The sequence below is a fragment of the Ictalurus punctatus genome, chromosome 7 (assembly GCF_001660625.3).
Source record: "Ictalurus punctatus breed USDA103 chromosome 7, Coco_2.0, whole genome shotgun sequence".
Lineage (NCBI taxonomy): Eukaryota > Metazoa > Chordata > Actinopteri > Siluriformes > Ictaluridae > Ictalurus > Ictalurus punctatus.
In genome coordinates this window covers 18,837,154-18,862,219 of record NC_030422.2, presented here as the reverse complement: position 1 = coordinate 18,862,219, position 25,066 = coordinate 18,837,154, and the positions used below count along the sequence as shown (strand labels likewise).

General features: G+C 39.8%; 2 protein-coding genes across 4 annotated transcripts in view; both read right to left on the bottom strand.

Annotated features, from left to right (window-relative positions):
- The window catches only part of stim2b (stromal interaction molecule 2b), a 63,150-nt gene extending 50,503 nt beyond the window's left edge, over positions 1-12,647 (bottom strand). Inside the window, exons 1-2 of one of the 3 annotated variants that reach the window (XM_017472265.3) lie at positions 10,990-12,647; positions 2,067-2,159 (exon numbers count right to left, since the gene is read on the bottom strand). In XM_017472265.3, coding sequence (XP_017327754.1) covers positions 2,067-2,159; positions 10,990-11,116 — 220 coding nt within the window. In that variant the 5' untranslated portion in view covers positions 11,117-12,647. The remainder of the gene's footprint in view (positions 1-2,066; positions 2,160-10,989) is intronic. The other 2 variants (XM_017472263.3, XM_017472264.3) reach the window with 2 other exon arrangements.
- Positions 12,648-20,304: 7,657 nt separating this feature from the next.
- Positions 20,305-25,066, bottom strand: part of tbc1d19 (TBC1 domain family, member 19) — a 33,982-nt gene continuing 29,220 nt past the window's right edge. The window contains exon 21 of the mRNA XM_017472266.3: positions 20,305-23,597. Coding sequence (XP_017327755.1) covers positions 23,523-23,597 — 75 coding nt within the window. The 3' untranslated portion in view covers positions 20,305-23,522. The remainder of the gene's footprint in view (positions 23,598-25,066) is intronic.

Genomic DNA, 25,066 nt, shown 5'->3' with positions numbered 1-25,066 from the left:
AAAGTTTTTATTTACATTTCTTTCAGAATCCTTTTAAATTAATTATTATTAATTTATAAGAAGGCATAAAAGGCAGAACTATCTGTATCGGCCGATATCATTCTGAATAATCGGTTATCGGTATCGGCTGAGAGATTTTGTATAGGTGCATGCCTTTTATATATATATATATATATATATATATATATATATATATATATATATATATATATATATATATATATATATATACATATACAGTCATGTGAAAAAAAAGTACACCCCATGGAAATTGTTGGCTTGCTTTTTGTTTCTACCTAAAAGTTCCATCTGGGAACTCCACCTGCACAACTAGACAAGCTAAATAATAAATAATTACACACACTTTGCTAGGAGTTTGTTTTAACCAGAATTACAAATCATTATAAATAGTTTGTAATTAGTTTCTTTTAGTATCTCAGATACGGCTTATACATTTCTCGAAATCAAATTGTACCAAAGATAAAGCATGCGTTAAGAAGAATGTTAAACAAGCTGATTTTAAAAGCAGGAGAGCACAGCATTTTATGGCCCGGGGTTTATGAAACCATTCAGTCATCATGTTTGTCAAACACTATACCAGTGTTAAGCATATGATAGTGTCTCCAAGCCAAAGTAACGAAACAGGCAGCAAGCAAACATGCGCTCCAGTCCTCTCCTCGCACTTTAGAGAAGAGTCAACATACACTGTGGCTGCACCAAATGTTGACTTTCCTGTTCAAATAGCCTCTCTTATTACTCTAAAGGCTCCTCTGACACGTAAATGCACATCTTGTGTTGGCAGATAAATATCACGTATTCAATCCCTCTAGAATTTTGCGATCGCAGAAATTAACGCAAACTCAAGCAAACTCCACAATATTCAGAGAAGCTTGCAATTTTTCAAAATTTACCTCTGATTTTCCACAGATTTGGGCCGAGACACGTCATGTGACATCATCACAATGCGCATTCAGCCAAAACCCTTCTTCAACTCACATGCCTCGAATACGAGTACAGCTAAAAAGGTCTCATTTACCCACAAACATCACTGTGAAAGACCGTGCAAAACTATTTCGTGCGATTAAAAAAAATTATAAAAAGCACAAAAAACTCCACCATTGCATCGCAAATTTTGAAAAAAGCCGCAGGAAAATCAAGCATTTCTGGCCACAACAATCACATAAAAAACGGTCAAAGAAATGCTGTACGGACTGTATAACATAATAATCATTCTAAACAGCATAATGCGTTAAAAAATGTTACTGGAGCCCCTACATCACTGAGCGTCCTTTGGTTAAAGATCTTTGTGTTTTTAGAATTAAAGGAAGATCTTTCATGAAGGAAAACTCATCTGGGAGTTCAAATCTCACTGCTGGACCCTTGAGCAAAGCCTTTGGATAAAAATGAGCTGCAGAATTATGTTCTTCCTCGTGGGCTGCAGAGTAGGTGGTTACACACTCACAGCTCTACACTGCCTTAGGATCTATCTCCCTGACAATGTTTTTTTAAACTTACCATTGAAAATTAATACCATGATCATTTATAGAGTACTCAGAACGTAGGATCAGCGGTTAAAAATAAAAATGATTAATTAATGATGAACCTGTTGAATTCACCTAAAACGAGTCATACATTTTTAAACAATCTCTCCATGAATCTGAAATGTGCCTGGGGTGACATGAGAAGAGGGGGAAGAAAAAGGGGAGAAAAAAAAAAAAAGCCACGTAAATTTAGTGTTAATTTTGCTAAAGCAAACGGTCTCCTACCACATGCTGAATCGTTTAAGACTTGTTATAAGACTCGTAATCGTGAGTGTATGAAGTGGGGTCACGTTATAAGTGTTATAAGAGATGGAAGAGAAAGACTCACCTTAACAACATGCTTTAATAAGGGGTAAACTGTTCGTTTAGTTTATGATTACAGGCAACTAAAGTGCCAAGATAATCATTTAATATAGGATCAGGATATGGGTTAGGACAAATGAGCTTCATACTTCAGACCAGTCAGACAAGTCAGTGAAACTAGAAAGTGGTTCTTAAGTATCAGTCTTGACAATAAGACAATACCTGGCTTCTGAGGCACCTCCACTTCAACTGCTGCTTGACAAGAGAAAGCCGAGCCGCTCTGAAGGGGATGACGTTGCTCAAATGCCAGAGAGGCTACATATACAGAGTAAATAAAACGTGTTACAAGTTACAACAGGTTATGGGATAATACGGTAGAACTGAATGAAGGAAATCAGGGAACTGTAAATGTGAAACTCAATACACAATAAAGACAAAAAATAAACCGATAAATAAAAATAAAATAAAAAGTGTGTGTGGTTATAAAACCATCAGTATACCATAAATATGAAGCTGCCTTGTACATTAGAGCAACACAATTGTCATGGATGAGAATTCCCAATTCCCAAAAAGGTAGAAGAAGAAACTGTAAAGGACTACAACCACTCTGAGCAATAGGCTCCGAGTGTTGTTTTTATTTCTTGCTTTATTTTCATATTTTATATATATATATATATATAAATAATGTATGTTCTCTCTGCATTTATGCAATAGAGTAGTAGTGTAGTGCTGCTGCTAATGTTTGCTCTGTCTACAATAAAATGATAGGCTCATTAATATTCCGATGCATTAGAATGCTAAATATTTTAAGTAAATAAATTCATGGGATTTTAGGGTACTAGCTCACCATGTTCAATTTCTAACACTGTATTTTTATAGAATTAAATTTGTGCCAAAAGTATTGAATGCAACTTTTCAAGAAACAAACAAAAATATACAATGAGAAGGGAGAAAATCTCTCTGAAACTGAAAACAGTGAACTCAGTGGCAAAACTGTAATATGGTCCTCAAATAAACAGAGTTCTTTGTTAACCACTTTCTAAGCTTAGTTTGTGCTGATCATGGTTTATGAATGCGCTGCCGGAGTTTTCGTTTACACTTTCAAACTCTTTGTTTACGCCCCACAATTTACATTTGCCATTGAAACATTTCATGTGGTGGGGCTTAACAGTGATTAACACCACGATTAGCAAAAACGAAGCTTAGAAAACTGTTACAGAATGCTGTTTATTTCAGGACCACGTTACAGTTTTGCCACCGAGTTCATGCGCATTGTGATGTTTTGAGTTTTTCTTCTCTCATTGCATATTTTTGTTCCGTTTCATGAAAAGGTACGTTCAATACTTTTGGCAAAAATCTAATGCCATATATTTTTAGCATTTTTGTTTAAATGACTTCATTTTAAATACTGTAAGATGCTGCTGGTGAAAACTTTGAGTGAATTAAATGAGGCCAAAATTGTTACGATTCTAATGAGGCACATTGTGTTTTACTGTTAATACTAGCGGTCTAGGAGTATTTTATCTATAGACTTTAATAACTCTTATTAGGATCTCAAAGGCCACACACACTGACGTTTCGCTAACAGCAGTCACTGTGATAGCCATCGAGAGCAGCACAGGAAATTCCATCAGCGCTCAGAATGCAACCGGGAGCCCTTTACTGACCAAGTTCTCTTATTTACATATATACAAACAGTCACTCTCACGTGTTCTCTCAATCAGCACATACCGACACACACTTTTGCTTTGTCCAGTTCTCATATACTCTAAACACAATTTCTTTTTTCTGAGGCATTAGCAAACACTGCAACACACACACACACACACACACACAGGCACTCAGATGACCCTTGCAAAGTGCCAGATGGGAAATGGGTCATTTGGTGATTCCCAGTAGGCCTGAAAAAAAAAGGGGAAAAAAAAAAGGGAAGTGCCCAAAGGGAAGTGTGTATCTCTCCGAGTCATAACACACACACACACACACACACACACACACACACACACACACACACACACACAGAGAGAGAGAGAGAGAGACCAGCATTCTACTAACAAGCATTAATACTAAAATTGACCAAAAATTCCCTGGCTGATGCACTGGGCTCATGCGGGAGCTGTAAACACACACAGAGTGTAAAATGACTGAGTAAATATGTCAAGTAATGAAGCCTGATAAAAGTGTGGGAATAAAACCACAGGGTTATACAACACATCTCCCAGCCATTAACAGCCATTTCCATTCTAGCCCAAACCTCACAGGCAGCTCTGCTTTCAGACATAATGCTGCGATGCCTCAGGAATTCCCTATGATATTTAAAAGGATATGGTAATCTTTGTTTTGACAAAAGGAGGCTTAACATTACTTCACACATAAGAACAAGGCCAGCCTGAATGCCTTTACACCTACTACTTGTTTGGCCCAATTTGGGTCTTTGAAAAAAGAGCGAGCAATCCAAGCGCAAAAACTATTGACTCACATACATAACAGCTTGATGACAAATCGCAAAAACACACTCTCATCTCTCTGTACAATTTTTTTTCCTCCAACCATGCATGTCTTTTGTATGGGTGAGCATGACCTTGAGCAAAAGTTCAACATGTATCTTCTCGTGCCAAAAAGCCAGAAAATAGATGAAATCCATCAGAAGATGCTAGAATGGACTTCAAATGTTTCACTCAAGTAGAAAAGCTTATATTTACTTAAAGTATCATGGCATCTTGGTGGTCTTGTGGTGGGGGAAGAAGGCTGACCAGGAAGTAAAAACAATGCACTTGCTTTTTAATTGGCAAATGAACATTTAAAGCACAACAAAGCCTTGGGGTTTAGCCACAGAACTGCTAAGCTAGGGAAAAACGATTGGAGGTAATAAATGGTAAAAAAATGATAAACCCCCCCGTAGTATGGCTGGTGTAAACAAACACCAAAAAACAAGCTGGAGTAACATAGCTGGAACAGACATCCCGTAAACAGTAAACACTTAATCTAACAAATAGTGGAGTTAACTACCACACTAACGGCAGCCACAGGGGCTCAGGACTACGCAAATAAGCTCCAGCTTTGCAAAGGTGCGGCAACGCTACAGTGTGAAAGAATGAGAAAGTACATGTCAGCCTCAAATCGTACAATGATCGAAGTTACCGATAGTAAATTAGTGCCCATTTTACCAAGAACCAAGGAAAGTGGGAAAACATTAGCAAATGCTAACTAACAACAGCTTTATCGCTAATCTCTCAAGTGTTAACTAGCAATCAACAGGGTGTCCCAAACACAGAGGACTGTGTTTGCCAGAATCTCGCCGGTTGCGCCTTCATCAGTGGATGTTCGTGAATTTGTTAATAAGTTTCGCAGCAGAGTCGTTCGTGATGTGCTTGCCATGTTTTACTGTTAAATCCATCGCAACCACGTGACAGCTTCCCGATCCAGCCATGAGAACGATTTCAATGTTCTTATTTTGTCAAAGGCATTCCTATATATATATATATATAAAAATATAAAGACTAAATCTGATAAGTAACAGTGAAAAGTAATGGATGATATTAAAAACTGAAGTGAAGTACAGATAGGTACAGTAATTAGTCATTAGGCTTGTGATTCCAATTAAAATAATCGACAATGAATTTCATTATGGATTAGTTGGGTTTGTGACGTCACTGGATAACCCAGTCAGGGGCGTCACTTACCAATGGTGAAAAAAGCATTTCTATGAATAAAACGCATGCCCACAACAGATTGAGCTGCTGCGGGAAATGTGCACGATCCAGGTCGTCCAAAACATGAGAATGTTTTATATTAAGCGTTTCAAACAAACTCGTAAGTGTATTAACATGGCTTGTCATGTCAGATGCTGCGACAGCTATTTAACGTGTTCCAGACATGTTTTCTTCAGTGCAGAAATGACATTTTTACCTTTATATCCTTATCTGTGAATGTTAGAAATTTACACCAGTATTTCCATTTTACATAAAGACTCGTCCTGACGGCGAGTGAGTCTCCGTTAAACTTCTCTGAATGAGCGCGAGTCCACACACGCCCGTCAATCAAACAGCACGCAATAGAAAGGAAGTGCAATAACTCAAATATTTATTATTCATTATGAATATTTATTCATTATTCAAATATTCATTATGATTAAAATATTCATTTTGATCAAATATGTTGTTTGACGCTAAATTTAGAAACAAAAGTAATTGTGTTTTTATGGGAGCAGTAACTGTAATGGGGTTAGAACATGTAATTGTAAAGAAATGTAAGACGTGTCGTACATTTACAGAATAAAGTAATGTTACTGTGTTCAGATGAGAACGTGTGTGTTACTGCAGAATATTCAACCTCGTACCAGTTAACACTTAAGTTTGTGCTCTTGTTTTTATTTTCTTTTCTAATATAGCGATTTAACTTCTGCTTTAAAGCTTGTGCACAATCAATTGCGTTTTTTTTTTCAAAATATAATGTTAATATTTTTACAAATCCTTTGCACGATGTATAGCATAGCCCACAATACTTGAAAGACAACATTGCACAGAATGTGAAATAGCGTTTTTTGGTGTGTTTTTTTTTGTTTTGTTTTTTTTTTGGGGGGGGGGCTTACAGAAAATAAAAATTGCTCTTTTAATCCAACTAATTGATTAATCAAAGAAATAATCGAGATTAATCAGTTATCAAAACAATCGTTAGTTGCAGCCCTAATTCCCACCTCCACCATGCATGCACGGAGTTTGCATGTTCTCACCGTACTTTTACCCCTCTCCTCCCTCAGTCCAAACACATGCGTTGTAGGCTGAATGACATTTTAAATTCTCTGTATAGTGTTAAGGTGTATGTGCGGTTGTGTCTTGCGATGGATTGGCACTCCATCCAGGGTGTCCCCCGCCTTGTGCCCCGAGTCCCCTGGGACAGGCTCCAGGCTCGCCTGTGACCCTGTGTAGGATAAGCGGTACACAAAATGGATAGATGGATGGATTCCATTATTTATCTGAAAGCATATTATTCAGTTACTACAATGAAACTAACATGAAATGCGAATGCGAGTGAAGAATGCAAGTTTGGACGCACCAGCAGAGCCCAGGGAATTTAAGGGGTTGATGAAGGCATAGTGGTGACCTTCTCTTGGACATACATTTGAAAACTACAGTTTTTCTGAACTCTTTTGCATGTATCTAGCACTACAAATTCTCCTTATCCCCAAAAAGTGAAATCTTGAGGAGAAAAAAAAGAAAAAAAAAACTGCCACTGCAGTTCAGGAGTAGCACAGACATTATCTGATTACATTTCTTTTGGCTGTTCTCCAGAATTCAGCCACAGCAACAACTGACTGGTTTACCTGCCTCACATACACTACAACCAGATTTATATCACATCACAAATACCTGTGGCACAGATTCATTGGAATTTTCCTGTCCCAACCCATAACTCCCATATGATTCTTTTTTTTTTACATTCGTTCAAATTTCTGGTGAAGCTGAGTAGCCCTGATTTAAGAGGTGCTGCTAGACAGCTCACAATCCAGGTGCATTAACCTGACTTAGGTTCTGACTTACTCATCACAATCACGCTACATCCATCACACTACATGCTTTTAGCGAATACATAGGACTTTAACATCAAACGAGGATCAGACGAGCATTAAGGAGGTCATCTATAAAGTCAGAATAAGTCATTACACAAGCCACATTTTATCATTATTACTCATTTTAGTGTTTTTTTAAGGCAGTTTTGGCTGCAGGTGCAGTCTGTGGTAGTCGTATAGACCAGTGGTTTTTCAAAGTGGGGGCCAGGGGGCGCCCGGGGGACCTCAACAATTTGGCGTGAAAAATAAATAAATACATGATTTTCTCGTTCTTACTTTCAATCACACACACACAATCAATTCCTAATCTAATGAAATGTAAAGATGAAATATGTAATTGTTAAGAAAAAAAAGGGGGGATATATTCAGATATCTGTATTTTTAACGTGTTTTAAAGTCATCTTGCAAAAGGGGGGCCCTCTGTTAAATGTTAATGCCATTTGGGGGGCCTTGCCCTGGAAACGTTTCGGAACCACTGGTATAAGCAATGATGAACTATTCCTGTGCTGGAGATCGATTAACACACCAACTGAAATCTAACAGTTTTGATAGTCAGGATTTAGATATAACCACCTATCTAGGGTGTGTACTTGGCAGGCTAGAGGGGGTTCCAGCTGGAGAGACAGCAATCTGTCAGGTCAGCCTGATCCGGGCCAGACAGCTAAAATGATACACTGTCATTAAATCCTGGCCCGGGATTGAGAAAACAGCTGTGTGTGACAGATCTAGCCAAGACTGTCGAGCTGAATCTGTGCCACGTACGTTCAGCCATGTTAGCCATGAATCTCACTGTCCTAATCACATTCACGCACTTCCAGCATGGAATACCCTCACTACACAGTGCTATAGTCAACCAATCACTCTGCAGTTACTGTCCTTCTTTAAATTACACCTGCATATGCTTTCCTTCAGTAATGTAGAAAGCACTGAGGGCTCCAGCATTCCTGCAATTAAAGATGATCTGGCTTTATGATTGATTTCTTTTAGCTTTTTATTTTGGGAATGTGTACCGAGTACATATTCTCACTTACAGGCTCCTGGAGTTGCAGCACCTCAAGAGAAACTTGGGCTTAAGTGTTTTAGTGCTACGTGTTACAGCAGAGATCGGAGCAGGAATATCCGAAATCAGCAGGCATTTCGTGCCAAACGTCTGGATCCCCGACCTAAAAAATTTCAGAGCTGGAACCCTCCCTAACTCTTGTTTCGTCTGGTCATGTTCCACAATCACAGAGTAATCAGGCCTGTATTTTAAGAAACGAAACACACACACAGTTCAGTCGAGCTTTTGCTTTGAGAAAGTTAAAACCACAGAGATGTGACAAGCTGGGTGTCAAATGCTGCATGTTAAAGTTAATTCTGCACATACCGTTCTGTGCAAAAGTCTTAGGCACCATATCTGTTTTTAGTACAAACTTTGTTATAGATTTTTATTTTATGACTTCTACATTATCGAGTCAGTAGAAAAACGTTAGATTCCCAAACATTAGTTTTCCAGCATAAAATGAAATGTAACAGAAAAATGTTTATATGTCAGTAAAGAAAGCAGAATATTAAGTGGTAAGAGACACTTTTCAGACAAAAACAATGAAGGCTGCTGGGTTTTGCTGCAAAAATAAGAAGCAAGTGTGACAGTCAAAGTCTCCAGAAGAACCGTAGCTGGTTCTGCAAGATGCTCAATAAAAATAAAAAAACCTGCACTAATTCTACCCGAGACTACTTTATTTGTTTTTAAACCAAAGGGTCATCACACCAAATATCGACTTTGTTTCATTTATTTCTGTTTACTGCTCCTTATAGTGTTTTTTTAATTGGAGAAACATTTCAATTTCATTATGTTTGAAGGCATCTTTGCATGTGCCTAAGACTACTGCACAGTATGTTATAAGACCGGAGATTTTACTGGATTTGGGTATTACTATATAACTCATGAAAACCAGAAAAGAACCCATGAAGCTCACAGTGGTAGACACAATTAGTATGTCAGCATGGACATAATTAAACCAGCATTAATTACGTGCATTTAATTAACGTGATAACATTCAGGTCTACATGACTACATCAATTATCAGATTCACTGTTAAATACATACTATACGCACCTTTATAGGGATGTTTACTGAACTACTTAGTGGTTTGTTTTACATAGAGTAACTTTATTGCTTTACTGGCAAATATTTATTTGATTTATTTACACTGCTCTGGGGGGCGGGGGGGAAATAGATCAAATTCAGGTGTCTTTGCTGATGTGTGACACTGTAGTATGCAGTTGCATAATCTGGTAACTGTCAAAATGAGCTAATTATCATATTATTATTATTATTATTATTACTATTATTATTATTATTATTATTATTATTATTATTATTATGTTGTGTGTATGTAAGCACAGACAATAGCTATGTTTCCATCCATGTTGCTTAACTTAAGCAAACATTTGGAATATCGCATAAATCATTTGCAAATAAAGCACCGTTTCCATCCCTTGTGTTCAAGAGAACAAAAACGTCTCTTCCGGGGAAACTGCCGCATCTCACACTGACATTTTTACGTTTCTGACCCAATTATCCAATCCCACGCTTTGCTAAGGCATAGTCACATGACTTTTTTGATCAGCCTCGAGGAATTTATTCGGGAAATGCGTTTCTATCATACTACACGTGCATGTCTTCTTATCGAATTAAAAAAGAATCATTATCCGCCTCAATTCAGCACCTAAGTTTTTTTTATGCGCACTTTGAAGATTTTATTCGTACCTGGTGTTTCCATCTAGCTGTTTTTTTTGTGTTTTTTTTGCAATATCCCAAAATTCACATAAAAAAAAAAATTTACATAGCTAATGTGATCTGACACAAGGCTTGAACTCCTACATATAATCAACTCTTCCTCAACTCAAGGAAGACTATTTCCTCCGGGTTCCCCGGTTTGTTCTCAGCTCTCAGTAGCATGCCCTGTGTGAACGCCGTGTGGTGTGCATGGTGCCCTGTGATGGACTGCCATCGCATCTGTACTGGATTCCCCCATCAAGCCCGTTGTTGCGGGGAGAGAATCCGGATCCGCCACGACCTTGACCAGGATAAAGTGGTTGACTGAAGATGACTGAATGGATCGGCAGAAGATGATGCAGCAGGACGCGTTTAGTGATTGGTTGGAGGGGGTCTGCATATTGCAGCATTTTGTATTATTGTTGCAAAGCTCCATCCGACAGTAGGCTGTGTGTGTGTGTGAGAGAGAGAGGGGGAGGAATCCCCTGCACTGTGCTGGGAATCCTGAGGGAAGGATGGGGTTTACCTCATCACTCCTGCTCCTGAAAGAGCTAGTCCCCTTGTCAAAGCAATGACGACGTGATTCAAAATAACAATTAAATTAGGGTCTACTGTAAGATGTAATTAGTAGCTGATGAGAATCTCCTTTTTGTCTCTCTCTCTCGCTCACACACACAGGTGATCCTAAACCACACCGAACCTCCTGCGGCGGAGCGATTTTCAGCTTGCACCCAGAACCGCGTCTGGCCTTTTTTGAGAAGCATGGAGGAGTACAAATGTTTACAAAAATAGCCTTTTTGGAGGCTTTAACTTACCTGGAGTTGACACAATGGTGGTGTCCGGAGTAACCAGAGCTCCTGAAAAGCACAGCTCTAATCCCACAAGAGCACAGATGAGGAGTCCACGTAGCAAAGCGAGCGCTAACCCAGACAAGTGAGACATGATGGACGACAAGCTTTCAATTCCTCCCACGGCAGGAAAGGACACTCACTCTCTCTCTCTCTCTCTCCCTCTCCCTCTCTCTCACTCTCTCTCAGTCTCTCTCTCTCAAAAAAAAAAAACACAAGTGAATTTTCTGGAAAAAGCACCAAAAAATAAAAATGTTTAAAAATGAAGCCAGCGTGGCCGTCCAAAGTGTCAGGGAAAGTGTAGCCTTAATTCAGCAGACAGTAAGGCCAAACGCAAGAGTAGTCAGAATACCAGCGCATATAATATTACACGCTAACGCACAGTATATCTCTCAGCGACTTCTACTTGAAGTAATTATGTCTCTGTTTCATACAAGTCTAGGCTATTTTAAAAAAAAACATTAAAAGAAGATTTTTAAAAATACCGACCTCCGTCAGAAATGGTTCATACTGCCTGCGCCAGGCTGACTGAAACAAATCACCACATTAATGACTAGCCGGATTAGAGGTTTATGTGCTAGTTTGATTTAAAAACAACAACAACAACAACAACAACAAAAAGCCGGTCTCTTTACTAACACCTCAGTTACTTCCTAAGCCATGTCCAAAAGACCCAAAGACAACAGTGTGAACTGAGGAGGAACATCCCTTCCAACCAGGTGAGAGAGAGAGAAAAAGAAAGAAAGACAGAAAGAAAGAAAGAAAGAAAGAAAGAAAGAGGCTACAATCCCTCCCTCCCCAAATCAAAGCCGGGTAATTAATATGTATCCAGTGCGTGGAGTCAAACAGAATAATGTCTATAGTTCCACAGAGAGGAGGCGAACATCATGTGTAGTCCCTTCAGCATGACGAACTGAACACACAGTGTCAAGAAGATCCGCCTCCAGGAGTTACACTGTCACATCCCGTCCTCGGAGTCCATGCAAATCCAAACCGAACAGATCCGAATAATAATCACGGGCTCCTAGGACACATCTTGCACGGATCAGCAAGCTTGCGTGTCAGCTCGTGTGGCATCGTGTCACCTCCTCCAGCCAGTCGATGCAGAAGTGAAAGGCAGGGGCGGAAGTCCTTATGCAAATCGCTTCACAGGTTTTTTCCGAGGCGCTGCGAAGCTGGAGCTGTGACGCCGAGATCAACACGAGACAGTGTGCCCTTTTACCGAGCGCACATTTAAAGCGTGGAAAGACTTCTTCTCTAACTCATCCCCGCCAGAATGACCGCGTGGCGCGGCGTGTAGATCTTTAAACTGATGTCTGGATGCGGTGAAGCATGACAGTGTCGGAATGGGAAAGAGAGGACGCGTCAGAAGTTGTGTGTTGCGGGAATCCTCCTCCTGGAACCCTGACACGGAAACACACCTCGCTGCGCTATTGTCCAACACTTCCCCTCCTTTATCGCTCTCGGAGGCAAACGTGCTGCATGTTACATGCTTGAAGAACCAGCATGTTCGTTTCAGTCATGTTAGGATCAAATGCGACGCTTTTCGCTCCAATAAAACGGTCAGAACTTCGCCCCAGCATCTACACAATGCCGCTTGGCAAACCAGACAAGTTTTCCTCCATGAGGTGAGCTATGATTGGTCAAACTGTCCCAACATGGCAGGATCTGATTGGCTGCTGCTCGGAGACACATGAGCGCGTTCCAAATGCAGAACGCGGGAATGTTAACGTCCGTTTTCATTGCAGTCCAGGTTTCATTTTGTCTTATTTTGTTTATTTACTTTTTTGTTTTTGTTTTTTTTTTTTTTTTTTTTTTTACTGTTGAGCTATTCTTAAATAGGGTAAAGTGCACCTATTATGGTTTATCAGATATTACCTTTCATGTAGTGTGTTTATAGAGCTGTTTGTGAATGTAAAAACGTCTGCAAAGTTTCAAAAATCAAAGTGCACGACCAATGGAGTTACAGTTATTGACTCCCAAAAGAAGGAGCCGATTCTGAACAGCTGGAACGAGTAGTTAGTAATTCCAGACTTACTTCCTGTGCTAACCTATGTAGGTTTGTAACAAAAAACCCACCTATAGTTTTCATCTGAAACTCGTTATAATAGTGGGCGTTTCCTTTTAGACACAGGCCGATCACAACAGACTTTTAAAACAAAACTAGGCATGTTTCAAAACCATCATAGGTGCGCTTTAATGTTGAATTGTTATTTTAAAGTAGCATTTAGATATTTTTTCTTTTAAAATCTCACACATGATGTATTGAGGTGTGTATATATATTAAACACAGCGTTGTACCTTGTTTTAGATCTACTGAGATATATCCGGCTTCAACACTGTAACTGCTTAATGAAAAACAAAAATGTCCAGACAAGGGCCTGGTCTCCACTTTTCAGGGGAAACTATAGCTAATCTACACTCAAACAGTTACTAGAAATGGCCAGATGATGCCATTGACTAATTGCATATTGACTGAATCATCATGATTGTTTGCATATTTGAAAGATTTTCTTAGTGGTTAGCATGTTTGTCTCACAACTCCAGGGCTGAGGGTTCGATTACCGCTGCTGTGTGTACGGAGTTTGCATGTTCTCCCCGTGCTGCGGGGTTTTCCACCGGGTAGTCCGGTTTCCTCCCCAATCCAAACACATGCATGGTCGTGTTGCACACATTAAAACAAGTAATGCATGTTTGGGGTAATGTAGCTTCTTTATTTGCTCACCATTGTCATTATGTTCTGTAATTAATTACAAGACATATTAATCGTTAGAGACCATAACACGCTGCGCCAGTAGCGCGTCAACACCCCGAGCAGTGATGTTCTAGCTCTGTGCGTTCGCGGGTGTTTTTCCCCTATCACTGGTCATCAGCTCCCTCTAATGGTATGAGTACCAAGTTCTTTCTGTCTCTCATCGCGACTAATATTTAAACGGTAATTGTTCAATAATTATAACAACAAAAATTACAGGCCTCCAGTCTTACTGATCACTGCCAATACCAACAGCCAAAATAATAGGGGGGGTGTCTTTTATTAACAGTTTCTGGGAGATGTCTTCTTATTAACAGTTTCCTCACACCCTCCCCTCCACAATGTAATGGCAACCCGACATTCGGCACTTTCTGGACCACAATAGAAATCTTGCAGTAGTACACCACAGAGGTATATACATAGACTATAACCAAGTAGGAGTCAGACCAACAATACTGTACTGTAACCAGTAACCCATATAGCATTTATCTCCTGTTCATGTCATAGGTACGTAGTAGCTGTAGTTGTGCATGATGACAATCCACCGCCTCCGCCTTTAGTCCGGATATCTGTATCGTTACTGAGTAAGTTACTTTAACGACAGGATAGTCTACAATCTTCCTATTTATACTGCGAAGTAAACCCTGCTGATGTAAGCAAGTGTCAGGTGCCTACCGCTAAAAAAAATATTAATTATAACTTCTTCCCTTTACAGATAATAAACCCATTACGAACCCAACTTATTTATACAACATAAAGAACAAATACATATTTCCTATCGATCAGCCATCGTAGGCTGTCCCAATCTATGGTAAGTAAACAACTTCTTTTGTTTTCTTATTCTCAAAGGAATTTCAGAGAAATGTTTTTTTCTTGGACAGGTGAATGGTCAGCCTCCTCTTGGTCACTGTCCCCAGACGGCTCATCTTCCGATTGAGGACCTAGTATTTCACTGTGCTGCTCCTGCCCACTCTCCTTTCCATCTGGTAGTACTACTTGTTCTGTATACTTCTCCCCAATCAGATGCCCATCTCTAGCCACTCCATTGTCTGTATCCAACCGGGATGCTTCTGCACTCAAATGAACCCCGACCTCTTTGCTTAGCGTATGTCTGATGATACATCTCCAGTCGTCCTCATCTTCTGAGTTCTCTTCTTGTTCCTTGTCTTTTTGTTTTTGATGATTTGTCTTCCCTTTAACCTTTCTAGGTACAGTAGGTACCTTTTCCTTTTCTAAAGGTAGGAAGTCACATGGCAACAGCAAGTTCCAGTAGATTATTCTAATTCGTCCTTGGCCATTCTCAGGCTTCAGTTCATACAACAGACTGTCAGGGTGTTTCCTCTTTGTTATATATACTTGTTATGTATACACACACACATATACTTGTTCTTCCCAGAATGATCTCAGCTTCCCTGGCCCTCCTTTCTCATTCACATTGCAAATTAACACTCTGCCTCCAGGTTCTAGGTCAACACCGTAGGCCTTCCTGTCGTAGAGTGTTTTCCCTCGCACCCCTTCCTTGCAGGCAGATTCTGAGGCTAATCTGTATGCCTCCTCCATTCGGACTGTCCATTTCTCGGCATACTTTTGGTGGGAGGAGCTTTGATTTTTAGCTGTTAAACCAAACATAAGGTCAATCGGGAGTCTTGGGTTTCGACCAAACAATAGGAAGTAGGGAGCATAACCAGTAGCCTCACTGCATGTACAGTTAAAAGCATGAACCTCCTTATTCAGGGAAGTCTTCCAGTCTGCTTTCGCTGAGTCCGTTAGGTTTCTGAGCATAGCCAGTAGCATCCTGTTGAAGCGCTCTACCTGCGCATTCCCCTGTGGGTGGTAGGGTGTAGTGCGGGACCCTGTGATCCACTATATTCTTCCAGCTTGGCGAACAGTTTGTTCTCAAACTCTCTCCCCTGGTCGTGATGGATTCTTGTGGGAAATCCAAATCTCAGAACAAAGTCTCCATATATCTTTTCAGCAGCCATTTTTGTAGCCTTGTTCCTGCAGGGGTAGGCCAGGGCGAACCGTGTGAAATGGTTCATAATGACCAGAATATATTCATATCATCCCTTACACTTCTCCAAGTGCAAGAAGTCAATGGATACCAGTTCAAATGGGTATGTGGTCAGAATATTAGTGAGAGGAACTCTTGTTGGTTTATTTGGTCGATTATTTTTCAAACAGCTGCATACCTGGGTGATATAATGTTCCATGTCCCTTTGCATGTGAGGCCAGTAAAAGCAGTCCCTCATAAGATGCAATGCCCTCTCAACCCCCAGATGCCCCATATCCTGATGTAGTTCCTTGTAAACCAGCTCATGGAACTTTGTTGGTAAGACCAGTTGAGATCTGTTTGCTGTTTTCCGATACAACAGTCCCTCCTCATCAACATGTAGTGTTTGCCTCTTTCTTATCAGTGCAGCTACCTCGTTGTTGCAAACTTGTTCTCCTCTTTTGGGCCACTGTTTTTTGGTCATGTATTGCAGGACTTTATTGATCACTGGATCCTCTCTCTGGCTCTTCACGAATTCATGTTTGGGTATTCTGCTATGGCTGGTTGCCACTCACTGTCGGTCAGTTTAGTCATCAGGGTGGATATGTTCACTGGACACAGCCATGGTTAACTTCCCTTCAATTGAACAGCCACAGCTTGAGTCACATTGTTCATGACCTCACGTTGCAACCCTTCTGAGTAGGTCTGCATGTATATCTCCATATCTATGGGCATGCGTGAAAGGCCATCTGTGTCGCCATTAACTTTACCAGGGCGATACTTGATTTTTAATTGGAAGTCAGATAGTTCGGCCATCCATCTATGTGTAGTTGCATTGAATTTGGCTGTGGTGAGCACATAAGGGTTGTTGTCGGTGTAGACAGTGAACGGTGGTGAATAATAAAGATAATCTCTCACATCTTCCTCACTTCATTGCGACGAACTCCAGCTTTCCTGAATGGAGGTGGTAATTCTTCTCAGGTGCTGTCAGAGTTCTCGATCCATATGCAATCACCACTAACTTGTTGTTTTGCTTCTGATAGAGCACTGCACCAAGCCCTTCCTGTGAGGCATCACAGTGAAGGACAAATGGTTGTTCAAAGTCAGGATATACCAACACTGGTGGCTGAGAGAGACGGTCTATCAACTGACAGAGTACCTGATGCTGTTTTGTTGACCATGTGACTGGGTGTGATGATGGCAGTTGGTCTCTGCTTTTCTCTTTTCTTCTCTCAGTCCTTGGTCTTGGATCTCCTTTCACCGACTTATCCATGGTAAGTACGACATAAAGAGGCTTTGCTATTTTAGAAAAGTTAGGGATGTAGGGCCGGTAATATGACAGGAATCCCAGGACTTTCCTCAGCCCTCCAATGGTTGCAGGTTTCCTTTCTTTCAATACCTGGACCAGAGCGATGTCAGCCGGGTCCAGTGTATGTCCGTCCTTGGTTACAAACCTCCCTAGAAATCTCACCTCATTCTTAAAGATCTCACATTTCCTTGGCATCAGTTTAACACCATACCTCTGATAACGACACAGTATAGCCTTTAAGTCCTTGAGATGGTTTCCGAACGTCTGGGAGTGTACCAGGTTGTCATCCAAGTAAGGCTGGCATACTTCGTCAAGGAGGCCAGCTAGACACTCTTCCATTGATCATTGAAACTCTGCAGGAGCAGATGATAATCCAAAGGGAATGCTTACCCACTCATATAATCCCCATGGCGTGACGAAGGCAGTGAGCGGGTGGCTTGACTCTTCCAGGAAGCCTTGGTGATATGCCTTTCCCTGATCTACGACAGAAAACCAGTCACTTCCTTTCAGGCTGTCCAGCATATCCTGTATGCGTGGAATCGGGTGGCGGTCGGGGATGGACTTCCTGTTTAGGTCCCGATAATCACAGCACAGGTGGAGACTGCCATCCTTTTTCCGCATGCAAAAGATGGGACTGGAGTAGGGAGATTTTGATTTTTGAATCCAGCCCCTGTTCAGTAGGTCTTCAAGGTATTCTTTTACCTCTTTATGTAGCGGCTTTGGTACTGAGATATATGTTTGCCGGACAGGCGTGGAGTCATTGAGGCAAATCTTGAGCTGGAGCGATGGAATGCTCCCAACATCATTCCCATCCCTTGCAAAAGCACTACTCTCTGCTCTCATCAGCTGTTTTACTTGCTGTAGTTGCACTGATGGGAGGTGATCGAGGTTAACTGGGGGTCCCACAGGTCTTCCCTCCTTTTTTCTGGACTTGGAGTCGATATCTCTGCATGTTGTGCTCCCATTGGTTTAACAGCTGCAGGATATATGGCTTTGGCCCTCTGTGTTCTTCCCAAGACGGTTCGTGGAGGCAGTATGATATCATGAGCGGTGTTTGTGACTGGGATGGCCAGGTGTGGCCAGGTTAATGGGGATATAGTTATCAGTGATTGGATGTTGGGAACAATGATGATAGGTGATTGGTCATTTTGAACAGTAGTAATCAGTGATTGGTCTTTGGGAACCATGGTGATCAGTGATTGGTTGGAGTAATGGTTATCAGTGATTGGTCTTTGGGAAAAATAGAGGTCATTGGGGAAAATGGTGATACGTGCTCGGTCACTAGGAATATAGGCTTGTGCAAGTGCAACTAGTGGTGAGTCAAATAAACCTGCAGTTTAGTCTCAACTCACAGAACCAGCAGCTGTGATGTGAGCTAGGAAGCTATATTGAGTGCAGGACAGACACCAACATCTGCTCAAAAAGTCACAAGATTTGTCACTTCGCTTTTTTCTTAAGGCACTACAGATGGGAACACTGAACATGGTAGCACAGGATGGCTTGCAACTCTTGCAAGCATTTCCACGTTAATTGTTACCCAAAGTCTGACCTCAAATCACATCTCTGAGAGGTTTGTCTCACCATTTGCAAATCATATACACAGTATATTTAGCTGGTGTTGATGTAATTCTGGTGTAATGCTGGATTATGGGGTGGATAATGTTGCCAGATTGGATGGTTTCCCCCAATCTTTCTGCACTTAATTTATGCTGGAAAACAAGGCGCATGGGTGACCAATGATTGTATATAAGCATGGACATTGTAACAGGGGTTTAAGAATTAAGCCAAAATGTCTCTGAGGCACTCTAGTACAATTTCTAACCTCGTCCATTGCCATGTTAGTGAATGGAAGAGAAGAATAATTTACATTTTAAGTATTTAGGTTAAGTGTAAAAGTTGACTGCTGTTTGCCAGTATAGTTCAGCTGGTACATTAGTTACTTGTACTTACATTACTTTGATTAACATGAAGATTTAGTGAGTGTCACTTAGCTAGCAAATGGTAGCTTTAAAATCTTTTTCTGACAATTGTAAAATCAATATACAACCTACAGTTTAGCATTTTACATATTAATGAATAATGCTGTACTTACCGCATTCGATGCGCCATCTTACGTTGCATTTCAGGTAATAGCTCTCAAAGTGCGCACTGCCGGCATTAAGCAGGGGCGTGTCCAAGACTAATATGGGGGGCGAGAAATAGACGCATTGTCCATCCAGCCAAGATGGACTCGGACAACATGGCAACATTCAATTTGACCAAAAAAAGGCTTTAAAACTGCACAGTGGGATTTAGTGGCTACAGAGTAAATCACCAAATTGTAAACTATTATATAGAGTCATTGGAATGTACTCAATTTAATTTGGTTTACCCACAATCCAGTACATTTAAAAATAACACTGTATTGCTATGTAGAATTTAACAATTAAATATGTAAAATTAACAGAGCCCAGCTGATGTCTTTCTGCACCTAATAGGCCTATTAGATTAAACCTTTGTCATTTTATTCACTTCTGGTGAGAGAGCGTATCACACCCACTAGAACTGTTTTTCAACATCCACATCCGGGTTTAGTTTTAGTGACAGTGTTATTTGTAACCTTTAACAGTATAAAAAGCTTAATTTATGGTTCTTAATTATGAAACTAAAATGAAAAACACAAGAAACACAGAAAAAATGTAAATGACTCTGATCTCATTTTGGACTCAAATTTTTTGTTGTTGTCTTTTAGAACAATTTTGAATGGCGGGCTGAAAACTACCAAACCCTCTAGGCAACGCTAAGTGAAGTTCAATACAAGAATTACAGAGTTTTAAAAACTAGCAGGGATTCATAAGTGATAAGCAGGTCATGGCATGGGAAGCTGCACAAACAGGTGGCAGATGGGCCCAGAAACGCCACCTTGCAGAGCTTATGTGTGTGTGTGTGTGTGTGTGTGTGTGTGAGGCACAGGGAGAGAGAAGCAGCTCAGAAAAATTGAAGACAGGCATAATTTGATATGAGCACACAGGCAGGAGCGAAGGAGGCAGACAGCCAAGCAGCTAGCAGGGGGATATAGACAGGCTAAGCACATGGCAAAGAAGTTAAGAGAGTGCTTTACTATAAGCCAGGGTGCCTTTCTACTAAGTTAATGATGCTAACATTAACTAGGTCTAAACCTACAAATGAACTAATTAAATATTTTGTCAAAAAGGTCAACATAGGTATGTAAGCAATGGCTGATGTATTATTATTCATAGCATGCATAGTAATGTTTTCGGTCATAGCCAGTGTTAGCCAATGGGTGCATATTATTTTTTTCTATGAATTAGTATAGTATGAATGATTTTGGGCAGTCAGAGGCGGTTAAATAGGCTAATTATTTTTGAAATCCTAATTAGCATGAACATTGATAAATATATGGTATGATAAATGCTAATGACAAATATAAGCAAATGTGCCATACAGAATTCTCGATTCTGACTGGTCAGAGGATGTTGATTCATTTTCTGTGACTCTGACAATAGTCCTGGCTCCAAGGTAAATTACAGGTTTATATTAATGTGATGATTTTAATACGTTAACATTTCGATAGTAACAGGTAATTCATAAGGATTTGTTTGGTGGCCACACAAACAAGTAAAATTTAAAAACCCGTAACTGTTGATAGTGTAAAGTTTTCTGTGAGCAGACATTTATTTAGCATTTTTGGAACAAGAATCCAGTGTCAGCATTTTTAAGCATTTTTTACGAGACAGATCTTTGTGTTTTTTTCTTTTATTTCATTTTATTAAAGCCTTGTTAACTTGTTAAAAAAAAGGAACAGCTGTTTATCGCTGCTATAATGAACTGAAAACAGGAACTAACTTGTTCAGCAGATATTCCACAACATTAAACGTAACCATAAACAGATACATATGTACAATGTGTCATTCCTAAACAGATTTTTAAAAAATAATAATAATTTTGGCAAATTGCTGTGGTATAAGAGGAATAGAGCACTTTCAGATGTGCTTTTATCTGACAATAATAAACTATGGGGTGGTAACAGTAATGCTGCATCACGCCACCTCAATGTTGATTATTTTCCTATAACAGCATAATGTTTTATTCCGTACATATAATTTAAGCTTCTACAAGATAACAACAATTAAAAAAGACACCAAACTGTCTAAATTACATTGTAATTGTAAATTAATAAACGTGTATGGATCTTTATAACAGCTTTCAAACGTGTCATTCTGCAATAGTCATTCTACAAACCTAAACCTAAAAGTCTGTTTAAAAATCATATAAAGAATAAAAAGGCATTCTTCATTTGTTGAAGCTTGGAAAGCAAATACTGAAGAATAATCAAAGTAGTAGTGCAGTTTCAATAAAACTTCAGAAATGTAATTATTGACATGTTGAACATACTGACATTGTGCAGCAATACAACATACAGTAGTAGGATCATTCCTGTTCTGAGAATATATGATGGGGGTTTTATGTAATGACCCAGTACAAGCCAAATCTGCATCATAGGCTTCAGGCAGATTTACATGTCACATAATAACATGCTTGTTTTTCATAACTCATATAATAATGTGACTTTTTCAAGCACATGCATATGGCCCTTTGCTTACATAATGTGCATCACAAATAATAAAAAAAGGCCTAGATATGTAATAAAGAAGCTGTGAACACAATAAAAACAAAATGTTTGCACTTAAAACTACAACGATGTACATACTGGCATTTAATAGAAATCTTGTTTCGTCTTAGGCACACGTCTAATCAGTGTATACCTTTAAAATGTCTGGCACTATATACCACAAGTGAGTTTATGGCGCTAATGAATTATCAGTGACATTATTTCCTAGTCTTCTGTATTACTGCATGGATTTTCTTCTTCCACTTCTGGAAACAGATTATAGCATACTTCATAAATGTTTGTAATACATTATTTAAGCCTATTATTATAAGCATATTGTTATTTATAGTGCACCCTTCATAGAAATGAGGAAAATGAACAATATAAAATAAAGACAACACACAAAGATCCCACGCAAACGACTGATCTGATGAAAAACATTCCCATAGGAACTACTTTTTAAATGATAGTATTTCCTCTCATAAACGTGTGAAGGGGGGGAACGGTGGCTTAGTGGTTAATATGCTTGCCTCGCACCTCTGGGGTTGGGGGTTCAAATCCCACCACCACCCGATGTGCATGGAGTTTGCATGTTCTCCCTGTACTGTAGGTACTCCAGTTTCCTCCCCCAGTACAAACACATGGTGGTTTGTGTGAATGTGTATGCGATTGTGCCCTGCGATGGGTTGGCACCCCCATCCAGGGTGTCCCCCGCCTTATGCCCTGGGTTTCCTGGGATAGGCTCCAGGCTACCCTGTGACCCTGTGTAGGATAAGCGGTACAGATAATGGATGGCTGGTAATAAGCTTTTTATTCTTGAAAAAAAAAAATCATTCCTTGCTTCATATGCAGTAACCGCTTTATCCTTAAAATTGTCGTGCTGGACCCTGACTGAGCATGAGGTAGAGATACACCCTGGGTAGGAGGACATAAAGGAGGTCTGTTTACCTCGAACATAAAATATAAAAACATTCTGACATCCGTCAACAGGGATTACAGTCAGTGCTGTAATCAGTCTGTACAGGATTCAGCAGAGTTTTTTGTGATTGTTGTGGCCAAAAATTCTTGATTTTGCTGTGACTTATTTTTTTCAAAATTTGTGATACAACTTGCAGAGTTTTTTGTGCTTTATTTCAATTTTTTGCGGAAAACTACTTGAATTGGCAAAATAGTTTTTTGCAGTGATGTTTGTTGGCAAACGAGACCTTTTAGCTGTACTCATGTTCAACGCACATGAATCGAAGAGGGCTTTGGCTGTACGTGTGTCGTGATGACATCACATGACCTGTCTTGGCCCAAATCTGAGGAAAATTTGCGAGCTCCTCCGAATATCCTCTGAAGATCGCAAAATCCTGGAGGGACTGTGTAATAATTAAACCGCAAGTGTGCCACAATTTTGAAACAGTGTTTTGTTTTACTGAAAAAAAAAAGAAAAAAAAATGCACTACTCATGAAAACTATATAGTATCCTCATATCACTTACTACATATATTAATTAAGCTCATTTTCCAGAAATAATTCTGAAGGGCACTGTAGATCAGTAATACATCTGTCACTGGTGAAAGCAGCTGTTATTCCCATACTTGTTACAAATATTATTAGGATGTAATATGACACAATCCATCATGAAGGTATGTCAGTGTTAAATCCTTTAAAGCAGTATATTCACTATAGACCTGCTGGAACATGCAGACTGATTAAAAGCCAACCTTATTGATTTCATGGCACGGAGAATTCATACACTGCCACTTCTACATCAACAGTCTTGTCACTTAACTTAGTTGTCATGGACACAGCTTATCCCTTCGAGATGACATGCATCCACACAACATGGTCCTCAGATGCCTGTAGCAAAGAGGAATATCTGCAGGAGGGGCAGGACCTTAAGGGTAGAAAGGTCAGCAAGTACAGCCTGTGACAAAAAAGGACACGATAAATAACTAAAGGAGACGTTAAACCGCCATTTCAATGCAACATTTATGAACAAAACATTGATGTACAGTATGCCACAATGGGGTCAGGGCACACAGGGAAAGCCACTTTACACAAAAGCCATTTTAGTCTTTATAATGAGGATCTTCAAAGCACATCACAACAGGATGTGTTAGGAATTGAACTGAGCCATGTTCAATTCAGCGTATGAGTTTAAGCTGTTTGCGTTTACTCAATTCTAATGCTATGGGTGTGACACAAACCCCCTTAAAAAAACTTCACGTCTATGAAATACTGTTATACCACCCTGCTGTTGAATTCCCAAATCAGAAGACAGTGATTCATTCTATATAAAAGAACGGCACTGACTACAGTTCTGGTGGTAACAAAAATGGCAGGTTTATATTAATGCGCCGTTATCGTTTCTACATTAACAGCTCATGCGCAGGGACTTGTATAGTGGACACTCCACGTAAACTAAGACTGATAACGTGTTTAAGAAAAATCTCGTTGCGTTACAAAGAAAAGTGCGTAACTGTTGATATGGACAATTTCCATTAGGAGACATTTCTGTAACATTTATGGAAGAAGTCTTCAGTGTCAGTGCTTTGTAACAATCTGTAAGTTTCCAAACACGGGGGAGGACAGAGTATCTTACTGTTCATTATGAATAAAACTATTCCTCTGTGGTGTAAGACACATTGGTACATGTGTCATTGGAAAATAATCCATTTTCAGAGGGTAGGGATGGGCGATATAGACTTAAAATTATATCACGATATTTCATGGCAGATTTTGCAGTAACAAATATGAAGAAAGTAACATTCAACACTATTTTTTTGGCCACAAGTCACATGAGTATACAGTGGTCTGTGTTTTTGCTTGTAGGTGGTGGAACAAATTTGATGCGTTTCCACCCTTTGTTCATAGAGGTTTTTGACGCACTTTACAAATCACAGACGTTTGATTCACATCTGAACTTCTGTATCCGAACCACTTCCATATTACAGAGGAAACTCCTTTTGGGGGGATTAAGTCTTCTTCCTCGGGTAGGGTTGGAACCTCGTCTTCCGCCATGCCCGTTCTCGTTCTATATGTGAAATTCCCACGTTGCGGCGTGTAAACACGTCATCAAATATATTCATAGAATTTATCGCAAGATGACAAATTCTTATCATGGGGAGGAACTGTACCAATATATCATGGAGGATACGACACGGCCCAGCCCTACCAGGGGGTAACAGTGTTACACCACCCCATCCTTGATTGTTTTCCTCAAACAGCACACCTGCTCATGTTTTACCCAAAATAATAAATGTTTTAATTAATTTATAATAAAGCTTTTACTTAATCACCTCAAAACCATGCCATTCTGTTTCTGCTTCAGAAAACGGTGTCCAGAGATGCCACCCTAAGAGGGCATAGATGAGTAGGCACTGCAGGTTCTGC